Source organism: Camarhynchus parvulus, chromosome 15 (genome assembly GCF_901933205.1).
Source record: "Camarhynchus parvulus chromosome 15, STF_HiC, whole genome shotgun sequence".
NCBI classification, from domain to species: domain Eukaryota; kingdom Metazoa; phylum Chordata; class Aves; order Passeriformes; family Thraupidae; genus Camarhynchus; species Camarhynchus parvulus.
This window is the reverse complement of record NC_044585.1, coordinates 1,597,614-1,611,231: the sequence shown is the minus strand read 5'-3', so window position 1 is coordinate 1,611,231 and position 13,618 is coordinate 1,597,614. Positions and strand designations below refer to the sequence as shown.

Sequence of the window (13,618 nt, the reverse complement as noted above, 5' to 3'; positions counted from 1 at the left end):
GTGTGCCGGGACCTCGGGGTGACAACTCCCTGGGCATGGCGTGCTGCGTGTGGGGACCCCGGGGTGGCACCTGCAGGGACAGGGGGCGCCACGGGGACCCCCAGCTCTGCCTGCCGACCCCCAGCCCCCCCCCCAAGCACCAGCATCTCCCACCGCCCCTCGCTGCGGCCCGGGACGCTCCCCCCTCGCTGCCGCACTGCCCCCCGCCGCCCCCCCGGGGGAGGCCCCACCTCCCCCCCGCCCCCAGCCCCATTTCCCGGGCGGGACCGTTCAAAACCCGCCCGGCGCCGCCGCTCCCCGGATTCCGCCGCCGCTTCCCGGGGCCGGGGCCGAGGATGCTCCGGCTGCCGGCGGCGGCGGGGGGGCGGCGGGAGCGCGGCGGGGGCTGAGCCGCGGCGGCAGCGAGCCCCGGCCTGCCCGGGACACTTGGCGGGGAGGAAGAACAGGAGGAGGAGGAGGGAGGAGGAAGACGAAGAGGCCGCCTTCAGCCTCGGCCCCGCCATGCCGGGCCCCACCGGGGAGCGTGGCCCGGTGGCAGCGGCTCCCCGGGGGCTGTGAGCGGCCCGGGGCCGGCGGAAGGGGGGCCCCGGGAGGAGGGGGGGGCTCCGGGCGGAGGGGGGGCCCCGAGCGGCATGGCCAGCCACGTCCCCCCCGCCGCCGCCGCTTGCACCGGGATTTAACCGGGGCTTGGATGCTTTCACCTCCCGTTTCCACTTCGGGAGGGCATGTGCGCGGGGGAAGCGGGCCGCCCCCAGCGGAGCCCCCCCGCGCCCTGACTCCGCCGTGAGGGGCTCGGCCGCCAGCCCCGTCCCGCCGCCGGCCCCGGAGGACGGGGAGCGCCCGCCCCGGCCCCCCCTGGCCGGTGGGTACCGGGCGGGGGGCGGCGGGTACCGGCAACTTGTGTTCAGCGTCCGGCGGTACCGACTGGGGGGAGCCCCCCCTCTACCCGACGAGATTTGGGTTTAAACTTTGGGTTTTGGGGAGCCCCGAAGATGCCTTTCCACCCGGTGACGGCGGCGTTGATGTACCGGGGGATCTACACCGTCCCCAACATCCTCGCCGAGCAGCGCCCCGTGGAGATCCCCGAGGATGAGCTGGAGGGTGAGCGGGCTCGGGGGGCTGCGGGGGCTGCCTGGGGATCGGGGGTGCGAGGGGGACATCCCGTGGGATTGCGGGGTGAGGAGGTTTGGGGGACAGGGAAGTCCATCCCGCGGGATGCGGCTGTGCGGGAGTCGGGGTGCGCGTTCCCCCGGCGCCGTGGGGAGGCTGAGGGCGAGCGGGATGCGGATGGATGGAGAAGGAGGAGGAGAAGGAGGAGGGGAAGGAGGAAAGCCGAAGCGGGGAGGCGTGCGGGGGTCCCGGGCCCCCGGTTGTGGCAATATGACACAGCAGGGACCGGCGGTAGTGGCGGGGGGCCGGTTTCCCCTCCGCGGCGCGGCGGGGTCACCCCCTCCCCGCTGTCATAATATGACAGTGGCTGGTGGCGCGGGGGACCCGGGGGGCGGCTGTCACCCGTGCCACCCCCCGGGTCACGGCAGCTCCACGCAGCCCCGGTATCACCGGACTCCGGCCGGGAGGAGCGGCCGGCGGGGCTCTGCCCACCCGTGCCATGAGAGGGGCCGAGCTCAGCTCGCTGCCACCACAATGGCTTTTTCCGCCCCAAAAGTTTGCCGGGGCGGCGGGACGGGCACTGGCGGTGCCCGGCTTTGGGGTGTCCCTGGGGAACCCGGGGGTAAGGGGTGCAGCACCCCCGGCTCCAGACCCGGCACCAGGGGGGAAACTGAGGCACGGGGGGGTGACCCCACACATGTCCCCACTCTGCCTGGGGAGAGCACCCTCGGCCCAGCACCAAACCTGGAGCCCTTGGCATCCCCGTGGGGAAACTGAGGCAGGGAGCCACGGGGCTGGGGGTGAGGGGAACCCCAGAATCCATTTGGGGGCCCCGAGCAGGCGCTCACACCAGCGTGCAAGGGCTGTGTGTGTGTGTGTGTGTGTGTGTGTGCGTGTGTGTGTGTGTGTGTGCGTGTGTGTGTGTGCGTGTGTGTGTGTGTGTGTGTGTGTGTGCAGCTCTGCAGCGTGTGCGTGTGCGCTGACGTGCCTGTCACAGCCTCACTGCAGGGGCTCTGTGTGTGTGTGCACAGGCATGGCACACCCCCTGCCTGCACACCGTGCTGGGGGTGCTCACACCTCTGTGTGCTCACACCTCTGTGTGCTCACACCTCTGTGTGCTCACACCTCTGGATGGTCACACATCTGGATGGTCACACATCTGTATGCACATGCACAGCCTCGCTGCAGGGTGGCTCTGTGTGTGTGGCTGTGCCAGTGTCACTGTGTGTGTGCCTGTGCCAGTCTCAGCGGCTGGGCCCGTGTTTGTGCCACTGCAGCACGTGTGTGTGCCCATGCACAGCCTGGCTGCAGGAGGTGTTTGTGTGAGTGTGCACAGCGGCACAGCAGGACGGGCTGGTACGCACAGCCCTGCTGCAGAGGGTGTTTGTGTGCCTGTGCACGGGCACAGCATCGCTGCAACCTGCTGGGGAGTGTGTGTGTGTGTGTGTGTGTGTGCGTGCAAGCACCAGCACAGCCTTGCTGCAACGGGGCTGTGTCTGTGTGCACACACAAGTGCAGCTGTGCAGGGTGTTGGTGTGTCTGTGTGCACACACAGGTGCAGCTGTGCATGGTGTTGGTGTGTCTGTGTGCACACACAAGTGTGCATGGTGTTGGTGTGTCTGTGGGCACACACAAGTGCAGCTGTGCAGGGTGTTGGTGTGTTTGTGTGCACAAGTGCAGCATTGCTGTGATGCGGTTGTGCAGGTCCATGTGTGCACACACATGTGCAGCACCACTGCCAGGGGGTGTGGGTGTGCAGGCGCAGGGATGTCACTGCAGGGGGGCTGTGTGTGTGTCTGTGTGTGTGTACATGCACAAACACAGTGGTGCTGGCTGTTGGTGTGCGCACACACAGGTGCAGCACCACTGCATTGTGGTTGTGCACGTCTGCGTGTGCACAAGTGCAGCACCACTGCAAGGAAAGTGTGTGTGAACATGCCCCAGTACCTCAGTGCAAGGTGTTTGTGTGTTTGTGCACACGCACAGGTCCATCTGTGCCAGGTGTTGGGGTGTGCACACACAGGCACAGCATCACTGCCAGGTGTTGGGGTGGGCTGTATCCATGCACATGCACGTCTGTGCACAGGGGCTGTGAGTGCACGTGTGTGTGTGTGTGTGTGTGTGTGTGTGCACGAGCACATCACTCCAAGGTGCTGGGCTGTGTTTGCACACTCACACGTGTCACTGCAACGTCTGTGTGTGCACACAGGTACAGCATTGCTGTGACATGGTTCTGGCCGTGTCCCTGTGCGTGCACGCACAGCGTCCATGCAAGGAGTGTGTGCGTTTGTGTGCTTTTGTGTGTGTTTGTGTGTGTCTGTGTGTGTCTGTGTGTGTGTTTGTGTGTGTGTGTGTCTGTGTGTGTGTTTGTGTGTGTGTTTGTGTGTGTTTGTGTCTGTGTGTTTGTGTGTGTTTGTGTCTGTGTGTGTTTGTGTGTGTTTGTGTCTGTGTGTCTGTGTGTGTGTTTGTGTGTGTGTGTGTGTGTGTGTGTGTGTCTGTGTGTGTGTTTGTGTGTGTGAGTGTGTGTGTGTGTGTGTGTGTGTGTGTGTGTGTGTGTGTGTGTGTGTGTGTGTGTGTTTGTGTGTGTGTTTGTGTGTGTCTGTGTGTGTGTTTGTGTGTGTTTGTGTGTGTTTGTGTGTGTTTGTGTCTGTGTGTGTGTGTGTGTGTGTCTGTGTGTGTGTCTGTGTGTGTGTTTGTGTGTGTTTGTGTGTGTCTGTGTGTGTGTTTGTGTGTGTGTTTGTGTGTGTTTGTGTGTGTGTTTGTGTGTGTTTGTGTCTGTGTGTCTGTGTGTGTGTCTGTGTGTGTGTCTGTGTGTGTGTTTGTGTGTGTGAGTGTGTGTGTGTCTGTGTGTGTGTCTGTGTGTCTGTGTGTGTGTCTGTGTGTGTGTTTGTGTGTGTTTGTGTGTGTCTGTGTGTGTGTTTGTGTGTGTGTTTGTGTGTGTTTGTGTGTGTTTGTGTGTGTTTGTGTCTGTGTGTCTGTGTGTGTGTCTGTGTGTGTGTGTGAGTGTGTGTGTGTGTGTGTTTGCATACCGGGGCACATCCCTGCAAGGTGTTGGTGTGTGACACCAGTACAGCATCACCATAAGGAGTGTGTGTCTGTGTGTCTGTGTGTCTGTGTGTGTGTGTGTGTGTGTGTGCATAGCTCCAGTGTCACTGCCAGGGGTGTCCCAGCCTCACTGCAGTGGGGTGTGTGCGAGTCCTGCAGCTCTGTGTGTCTGTCCGTGTGTCTGTCTGTGTGTCTGTGTGTGCTCACACCCCTCCCTGGTGTCCATGTGCCACTCCCCGTGTCCCTGGGCTGTTGTCCCAGCTCACCCAGTCCCCGGTGTTGTGTCCCCGCCTCGCTCAGCACCCACCTGTGGCAGTGGGGACCGATGGCACCGCTGGGAGCCCCAGGGGGACCCCACAAGGTGCCAGACACCCACGGGCTGCCACCTCCTCCTGTCCCCCTGGCTTGGGGACATCGGTGACATCCTGACACAGCTTCACAATGGGGCAGGGGGTGCTCAGTGGGGAGCCAGGACCCCACCCTGGCCACTGTCAGGGCCTGTCCTTGCCTGTCCCCCAACAGCCTGAGCCATCCGATGAGGAGCCACCTTGGAGCTCTTTGGGATGAGCATCCTTGAAGGATGAATTTTGGAAGTGCCTGGAGTGTAGTGAGGCCCCCCAGGAGCACAGGGAGAAGCTGGAGGATCTCCCTGCCCAGGCAGGGACACTGGCCATGGAGAAGCTCAGACTGACAGGCCAAAATCCCACAAAACTCCCCCAAAACACCTTGAAGACGTCACTGGTGTGACACCATCCAGGCAGGGATGTTCCCAAGCACTTGGGGTCAGTACTGTCACCCAATATGGGGTTTTTTCCCCAAACCCAAAGTTCACAGCCCATTTCTCCTGCTTGGAACCTCCAGCATGAATCCCCCTGGCAGCCACATGGAGCAGGAAGAGGCACCAATATTCTGGCTGGGCTTCCCAGTGTTCCCCAGCACAAATTCCCTGGTCCTTTTCCATCAGCCTGGTTCCAGCTTCCCACATCAGGTGGCATCAAAAAGCCAGAAACTGCCCCAAAAAGGAGCAGAGTCCTGAGTGCAGCAGGAGGTGGGGTGGAGTCAAGGGACTCAGGCCGTGCCTCAGTTTCCCTGCAGCATCTCCCTGCCACCCTGCAGGGATCTTCCCCCACATCCCAGGGGTTCCTTTTGAGCCAGAAACCCCCAAAGTCCCCACTGCCATCTCCTCTGCAGCAGACAGGGCTGAGCACTGCAGCAATTTCGTCAAGATTTGGGACTTTTTTGGGTGAAGTGTGGCACAGCTCCAGCACCCACCCCTGGAGCCCAGGATGGGGGCACAGACCCCCACTAAGCCCATGGGATGGGGCACAATCCCACCCCGAGACCCCGGGATGGGGACAGTCCCCATGGATCCTCAGGGATGCTCCTGGCTGGATGCTGCAGCCCCGTGGGGATGTCCCTGTGGCAGTGCTCACCTGGTGGCACCCCAGGCTCACCCAGGGATGCGGTTTTAGGGCAGAACACCGCGGTTTTAGGGCAGAACGCGGTGGTTTTAGGGCAGAACACCGCAGTTTCGGCTGTGGCAGTAGCAGGGGCAGGGTGGGTGCTCGGGGTGACTGGAATTGGGGCGAATATTTGGGGTCTGTTGGGCAGGTGGGACCCTGCTGGGGAGGCTGGGGGGCTCCACGCTGTCCGGGGGGGCAGGTGGGACCCCCACAGGGGTTCTGTGGGGGCTGGAGTGGGAAGCTCAGCCCGACCCATTGCTGCTCCCCCCACAGAGATCCGGGAAGCCTTCAAGGTGTTCGACCGCGATGGCAACGGGTTCATCTCCAAGCAGGAGCTGGGCACGGCCATGCGCTCCCTGGGCTACATGCCCAACGAGGTGGAGCTGGAGGTCATCATCCAGCGCCTCGACATGGACGGTAGGACCCCCACAACCCGGGATGGGGGCGGGGATGGGACCCCCAGCTGGGTGAAACACAAAATTCTCCCGTATTTCCACCCTACGTGCTGGACACGACATGGGGATGTGAGATGAGCCTGACCCAGGCTCTGCCTCCCGCTGGAGCCTCCCCCTCATCCATCACCATCATCATCATCATCATCATCATCATCATCATCATCATCATCATCATCATCGTCATTGCCACTGCAGCTTTGTTTGGGATGATTTAAGGATCCTGGATGTTTGTGGGATGCCAAACCTGCCGGGACCGCGCTGCCGAGGCTGGATCCCACACCCAGGGGTGGATCCTGCACCCTGGGTCGTGTCCTCAGCACCCATCACCCATCACCCTCCAGCACTCGCTGCCACTGTGACCCTGTCCCCACCCCTCCTTTGCCCATAAGGACCTGAAGGAGCTCCTTAATTTATTGCTTTTCCTTTTTTCCCCCATTTAAAAGCCTTTCCGGCAGCGCTGCCAAGGCGCCGCTCCCCTCATTACTCATCGTTAGTGCTGCCCTGACAGCCCCATGCCAGCGTCCCCACTGCCAGGGGACATGGCCAGAACGGCCACCAGGCAGCCCCAGGGTCACAGCCACCCCCAGGGCCACAGCCACCACCGGGGTCCCTGCTGGAATTAGGGTCCCAGTTGAATTCAGGGTCCGACGGTTGTTCAGAGTCCTGGACAGTGTTGGGCTTCCCCAGCCAGTACTGGGGGCTCCAGGTGACACTGGGTGTCCCCACTGGAAGGGGGCCCAAATGGCATTGGGAGTCCCCAGATGTTGCTTGGGGTCCCCAGCAAACACTGGGGGTCCCTACCTGGCAGTGAGATCCCAGCCAGCACTGGGGAGCCCATCCCAGCTGGTGTTGGGCACACCAAATTTTGTTGGAGGTTCCCACCCAGTGTTGGAGCCCCTGGTTGGTTTTGGGGGTCTTCAGCCAACATTTGTGGGCCCCAGTTAGCCCTGGGAGGCCTCCAGATGACATTGAGGTCCCAGCTGGAATTGGGGTCCATCCATGTTCATGTCCTGGATGATGTTTGGTTGCCCCAGCCAGCACTGGGGTCCCAGATCACATTTTGGGGGGACTAGGTGGTATTAGGGTGTCTCCAGCCCACAGTGGATGTCCCCAGTTGGCCCTGGGGTCCTGGCTGCACTGGGGACCCCATCCAATGCTGGGCATCCTGGCCAAAGTTGGAAGTTCCCTAAATTTGCTGGAGGTTCCCCACTGATTTTGAGGTCCCCATCTGGTTTTGGGGATCTGTGACCACCCAGAGGGCCCTTTCTGGGAGGGGGAGTGTCCCATGTGCCCCATGGCCAGGCAGGGGGTGACAGCCAGCCCTGTGTCCCGCAGGTGACGGGCAGGTGGACTTTGAGGAGTTTGTGACATTGCTGGGGCCCAAGCTCTCCACCTCGGGCATCCCAGAGAAGTTCCACGGCACCGACTTCGACACCGTCTTCTGGAAGGTAGGGACACCCCTGTCCCCATGGGAAGGCAGGGACACCCCTGATCCCCTTGGGAAGGCAGGGACACCCCCAGCCCCCAAGGGAAGGCAGGGACACCCCCATTCCCTCCTGGGGCATCACCCCAGAATCTGCACCAGGGAAGGCTCAGGGTCAGGGCCAAGGTTGGGGTTGGGATCGAGGATAGGATGAGGGTCAAGGCTGAGGGTGGAGGAATTGGGGATGGGCTGAGGGTGAGAGTCAGGCTCTGGGTCAAGGATGAGGTAAGGGTTGGTTTAAGAGTCAGGATTAGGTTTAAGATTAGGGTTAGGGTCAAACGCAGGCTCAGGCTCCAATTTAGGGTTAGTATAATCCTTGGGGTCAGGGTCAGCAATGGTTTAAGTGTCGGGGTTAGGGCTAGGTTTAGGATCAGGGTTTGGGTTGGAGTCAGGGTTAGAATGAGGGTTGGGATCAGGGTTAATGGTGGGGCCAGGGTCAGGACTGGGGTCAGGGTCAGGATGAGGATGAGGTTCAGGATCAGTGTCAGGGTGCACCCCCTGTGCCCCTGTCACAAACAGGCCACATTTGGTGCCAGCACCCTCTGTGTGCCCCCGGCTCTGCTGGGGGTCACCAGCACACCAGGCCTTTCCCAGGCAATTCCAGGGTGACCCACCCACACCACCACACCCAAAGGTTCTGGGGGACCCCGGAGCCCCCTGTGCTGCCGGCCATGGGGTCACCCCAAGCCCCCGGTCCCCGCAGTGTGACATGCAGAAGCTGACGGTGGACGAGCTGAAGCGGCTGCTGTATGACACCTTCTGCGAGCACCTGTCCATGAAGGACATCGAGAACATCATCATGACGGAGGAGGAGAGCCACATGGGCACGGCCGAGGAGTGCCCCGTTGACGTGGAGAGTGAGTGCCGGGCACCGGGAATGCCAAACCCCGCACAGGGATGCCAAACCACGGGGATAGCACTGGTTACCCTTGGTGCAGGAGAGTGTGTTTGGGATGGGGGTAACGCGCTGTTTGTCCCACCCCCAGCCTGCTCCAGCCAGCAGATCCGCCAGACCTGCGTGCGGAAGAGCCTCATCTGCGCCTTCGCCATCGCCTTCATCATCAGCGTGATGCTCATCGCCGCCAACCAGGTGCTGCGCAGCGGGATGAAGTAACGGGGCGCCCCCGCCGCCGGGGACCCGCAGCGACAGCGAGGAGGAGACACCTATAAATATCTATAAATATCTCTATGTACATCCATCCGTGGCCCAGAGACGTGACCCCCCCCCGGGCGGGGGGCGGCCGAGGGGACAGAGCCGCGCCGGGGCCCCACTGTGCCGGGCGCCGCCGTCGCTGCTGTTGGCAGAGCACGGAGACTTTGGTACCGACACCGACACGCCGACCCCCCCTCGCCAGACAAAATCCGACCCGTGAGTGCATGCGATGTGCATGGAGCCCCGTGAGCCCCCTCCCGCCGCGGATCCCGTCGGATTCTCCGATCTAGCGCTAGAGCTCATATTTAGGATAAACCAAATCATCCCCTAAGCAATACACGCGCCTGAGATGGTTCCTAGAGCCGGGAGCGTTTGCATGGACTTGGCTGCCAAGGGCTGGATTCCACCCCCCCAGAGCCCCTCCCTGTCCCCGTGCCGTGCCTCGGTTTCCCCAGCTGCCCGGTTCGGGGACATTCCTGACCTCCTGCTTAATGCACTTTGAGCCGACCCCCCTTGGGAAGAGCTGGAGCGACCCCGAGGCCGGGGAGCCCCGGACGCCCCAGAACCCCCAGCCTGTATGTAGCACCCACCTGGGCACGGACGGGTTCGGATTTGGGGCCGTTTCTCATTCTTTGGAGTTTTTGGGGGTTTCGGGGTGGTGTTTTTGGTTTTGGTTTTTTGTTTCTGTTTTTGGTTTTTTTTTGTTCTTCCTGGTTGGTTGTTTCCGATCTGAAATAAAACTGGGATTTCTGAAGCGCTCTGGGCAGTGGGGGCTCCTGGAGATGCTGGGGTGGAGGGTGATGGGATGGGGCCCTGGGAGCACCCATGGGTGCTGCTGAGTCCTCCTGGCACGGGAGGTGGGCACTGGTTTGGGGGGCTGTGCCCCCCAGGCTCTGGGGGCTGGAGCATCCCTAAACTTTGGGGCAGTGGGACCTGGCTCCTTCCCAGCAGCTCCCACATCTCCCACCCCACTCCAGCTGTGAATCCTGCTACAGGTCCTGCCTCTTCCCATGGATCCCAGAGCTTTAATCCCCCTCTCCACGTCTCATGCCCTGATATTTCATGTTTGGTTTGATGAATGTTTCACTCCCCCTTGCCTCGACGGGGAGGATGCTCAGCCCAAGCCCCTTCCCAGAAGTGCTTTCACCTGGATTAATTAACAGTAATTCCAGCAGGAACCAGGATGTGTCTGGGGCGCTCAGAGAGGCTCCGCAGGGTCACAATTCCTGGGCCAAGCTGGGGATCCTGCCCCAAGGCTGGAGGCGGGGAGCACCCTGTTACTCCTGATTTACACCTCTGGGGCCTGGCCCCGGTGTGAGCCCCCAGGCTGAGGGACATTGGGAATCTCACAGCCTCACGTCTGTGTGCACTGTGGGAGCCCATTCCCACCTAATGGATCGCCCTCCCCGAGCCCCCAGCGATGCATTTTTAATGGCAAAGAGATTAAAGGGATAAATAAAAACAGGGGAAGTGCTTGGGGCTGGGAGAGAATCGGGCAAAGCTGCTGCTCCCCTATTAAGGGGAATTTCCCACTGGGAACGGGGCTGGAGGAGCCCATCCCAGGACACTGGGGCTGGGACATCCCCACCTTCACCTCCCTGGTGCTCCCACGGGGAAAACTCATTTCCCTGCACCAGCATGGCAATTCCCACCCTGCAGCACCACGGGAGGGACACCCCATTTTTGGGATGCCAGGAGAAACTGGTGGCATTTTATTGATTTAGGGTTTGGGTGGGGCCTTTTTTTTTGATCTTCTCTAATTTATCAAACAAATTGAAACGAACGTCCAAATGAGAAATGGAAATGGGAAGTGCTCCACGGCAATGAAATCACTCCGGCTGCCTCACAAAGTGCGGGACGCTCCGCATCAGTAATGAAATTTCATCCATCTCTTGCAGAAAGTTTGGATTTTTTATGGACTGGCATTTCCAAAGGAGACACGTGGTCTCAGAGACATGTGTGTATATATATATATATATATATATATATTTATTTATTTTTAACCAGGTCTATTATAGACACTGTGAATAAACATAAAAGAAGACGAAGGGAAAAAAAAGGACAATTTAATTTGCCAGAAAATACAATAATGTAAAAGAAAAAATTAGATAAAAGGAATAATGCCATCCCCCAAGCTCAGCGTTTCAAAGCTGCTCAATTAATTTTAATGGGAATCGGCAGAACGGATTTCTTGGGGCAGGTTTGGAATGGCAGCTCCCGATCCCGGAGCGGGCGGGATGCCGGAGCAGGAGGGATCCCGGAGCAGGAGGGATCCCGGAGCAGGCGGGATGCCGGGGCAGGCGGGATCCCGGAACGGGGTCCCAGCTGCGTCCCTGCTCTGCCGCAGAGGCCACGGATCACTGCGGCTGCTGCAACAGAGATGCTCCGGGATAATTCAATTAAGGGACCGCCAGGAAAGGCAAAAACAAAGGGAATGTGCCGGGAGATGGGGGCTGCCGCGGGCGAGGGGAGGTGGGAGGGAGCAGGACCCTGCATGGGTTCCACGGACATGGGGACAACGGAGCAAAAGTGGCGGCAACCCCAGCGGGGGTTGCAGGGCAGCGATTCCATAGCTCTGGGAAGTGTTTGGGATAGGAAGGGAAGGAGTTGGTAATGGTTGTTTCTCTTGTGCTGGAACAAGTATGGGATGGGCTCAGCTCCACTCCTGTCTCGGTCCCATTCCCATCCCTGTCCTTGTCCCAGTATCTGTCTCCCTCCCCGACATCATCCTCAGTCACACTCCCATCCTTATTTCCACTCCTCTCTCTGTCCCTTTCCCCACTCCCCATCCCGACTGCTGTCCCATCCTCATCCCATCTCCATCCCCATCCCCATCCCTGTCCCATCCTCATCCCTGACTGCTCCCCATCCCCATCCCCATCCCCATACTTATTTCCATCCCTGCCCCTCTCCCTTCCCCCATCCCCATCCTAGACCCTATCTCTACCCCCGTTCCAATCCTTTTGTCCTGTCCTCACCCCAGTGCACATGCTGTCCCCATTCCCACTCCAGTTCCCGTCCCTCTCTCCCAGCAAGAGCTGCCAGAGGACACGGGCAGAGCCCAGCGGGGCTGCGCTTGGCAGGGGCCCAGCAGCCGCTCATTTCCCTAAAAGCTTCCCGATAAATTACTCCAGTTCTTGCTCCAGCAAAGGCACTTTGGCTCGGGCTTCACTATTGGGCAGCAGCTCCTCACCCCCACCCCGGGGACAGTGAGTCTATCCCTGCAGCATCCCTCGGGATCAGGTACCAGCCATCCCTGTGGGAAGGAGCCACAGCCCCGTCCTGCTTTGGAGTCCTCCTCCCGCAGCCTTTTCCCATGGATGAGCCCACAGTGGCTGTGTCCCACCCCGGTGATCCATGGCATTGTCACCTCCTGCCACTGCTGTAACACACACCCCACACACCCTGCAATTCCCAGCCTCCTCCCCTCTGGGAGTTAGGAGCTCCATGAATCCATGATATCCCGTGGGTGATGCCGGGCTCAGCCCGTCGGCCACACATCCTGAACTTTTTGTGGGAAAACCCCAACTTTAATGAATCCCCCTTGGCAGCCCCTCTCACCTCCCTCTGGACAAGCTGTAGCTCAACAGGGAATGCTCCTGCTCTTGCTTTTCAGCCTTTATTGGGAATTTCTGCTACCAGAGCAGCTCAACTCCTTGGGAGCAAGGAAAGGCTGTGGCTGTTGTGTTTTACACTGCAATTTTCATTTACAGTTGGGTTCCAGAGCTTGCCCTCAGAGAACTCTATCTAATTTAAGCTACATCTGGGGAGCCCTGAAGTTTGGAAGTGTTGGGTAAAACAACCCCAACTGGATCAGCTGGAAAACCCACCAGGACTGGAGTACAGGGAGCAGGAACAGGCCTGGGGGCTGAGCAAAGCACAGCTCCAATAACTCGAGGAACAGGGAAGGATTTGGATGTTGACTGGGGAAAAAATCCATGGAAGGGACTGGAGTGGGAGTTCCCTGATCTGCTGGTGTTGGTGGCCTCAGGTGTCCAGGAGTGTGTCCTGGCTGCCACCAGCAGAGCAGCCACTGTCCCCCCCAGTCAGTGGAGACCCTCAACATTCCCCAGGACTCTTCCTCTGTGCCAGGCTGGGGCACAGGGATGCACATCCAAGCTTGGAGAGAGCAGGCCCAGCTCCCACTCTGGAGCATCCCACAGCCCCTAGGAGATCCCCACTTCCCATCTCCTTGGGGGCAGGGTTCCCTTGCTCCAGGGACTCCCACCCATTCCCAAAGAGGAGCCAGCTGGGTGCCCTTATTAATCCACCTGTCCTCTTCTGAGCCCAAGCCCTGTGCTCCTGCTCTCCAGCAAGCCCAGGGCTCCTGCCTGGAAGGATAAAAACATTCTCTAGTTGGACGTAGAACTCATCCAGACTGAAGCCAAGGCTGTTTCCAGGCTGCTGTCACATCCAGTCCCTGCTCCTGTCAGAGCCACGTCCCAGGATGGGGCTGACGCTCCTGTGACAATTTGCCATCACATCCCTGCCCTGCTGGAGCGATCCAGGCAGGATTTGGCCACAGGCAGCTGGCTCCTGCCCGTGCTCTTCATGAATCTGGACCCACCACCTCTCTGCCCAGCCAAACCTGGAATGCTCTGGCAGTGGGCACAGCCCTCCTGGACAAACCCGCTGCCAGAGCTGCCTCCCAGAATGATGCTGGACAGGATCCCCCCTTGCCCCTGGAGCTGCAGCACCCTGCTCCCTTCCTGAGACAGCCAAGGGCCTCCCTCACCCCACACTTCACCAGCAAGGAGAGATGACCCAAACTCCCACTGTGGAGAAACCTTGGGATATTTCCCCTCCTTGCCCCCCACCTCCAGCACAGCAGGAGCAGGGCTGAGGGAAGCTCCCCAGGCTCTCCATTGGGAGCTCCAGCACCTGGACCCAGGAAGGGTCACACCCTGAG

General features: G+C 60.3%; 1 protein-coding gene across 1 annotated transcript; it reads left to right on the top strand.

Annotated features, from left to right (window-relative positions):
* The first annotated feature begins 405 nt into the window (after nt 1–405).
* On the top strand, nt 406–9,466 carry CABP7 (calcium binding protein 7). Its single transcript, XM_030958947.1, has 5 exons — nt 406–1,101; nt 5,892–6,035; nt 7,409–7,521; nt 8,260–8,413; nt 8,543–9,466. Exons 1-5 carry the CDS (start codon nt 993–995, stop codon nt 8,668–8,670), a joined length of 648 nt encoding a protein of 215 aa, XP_030814807.1. The 5' UTR covers nt 406–992; the 3' UTR covers nt 8,671–9,466.
* The last annotated feature ends 4,152 nt before the right edge of the window (nt 9,467–13,618 follow it).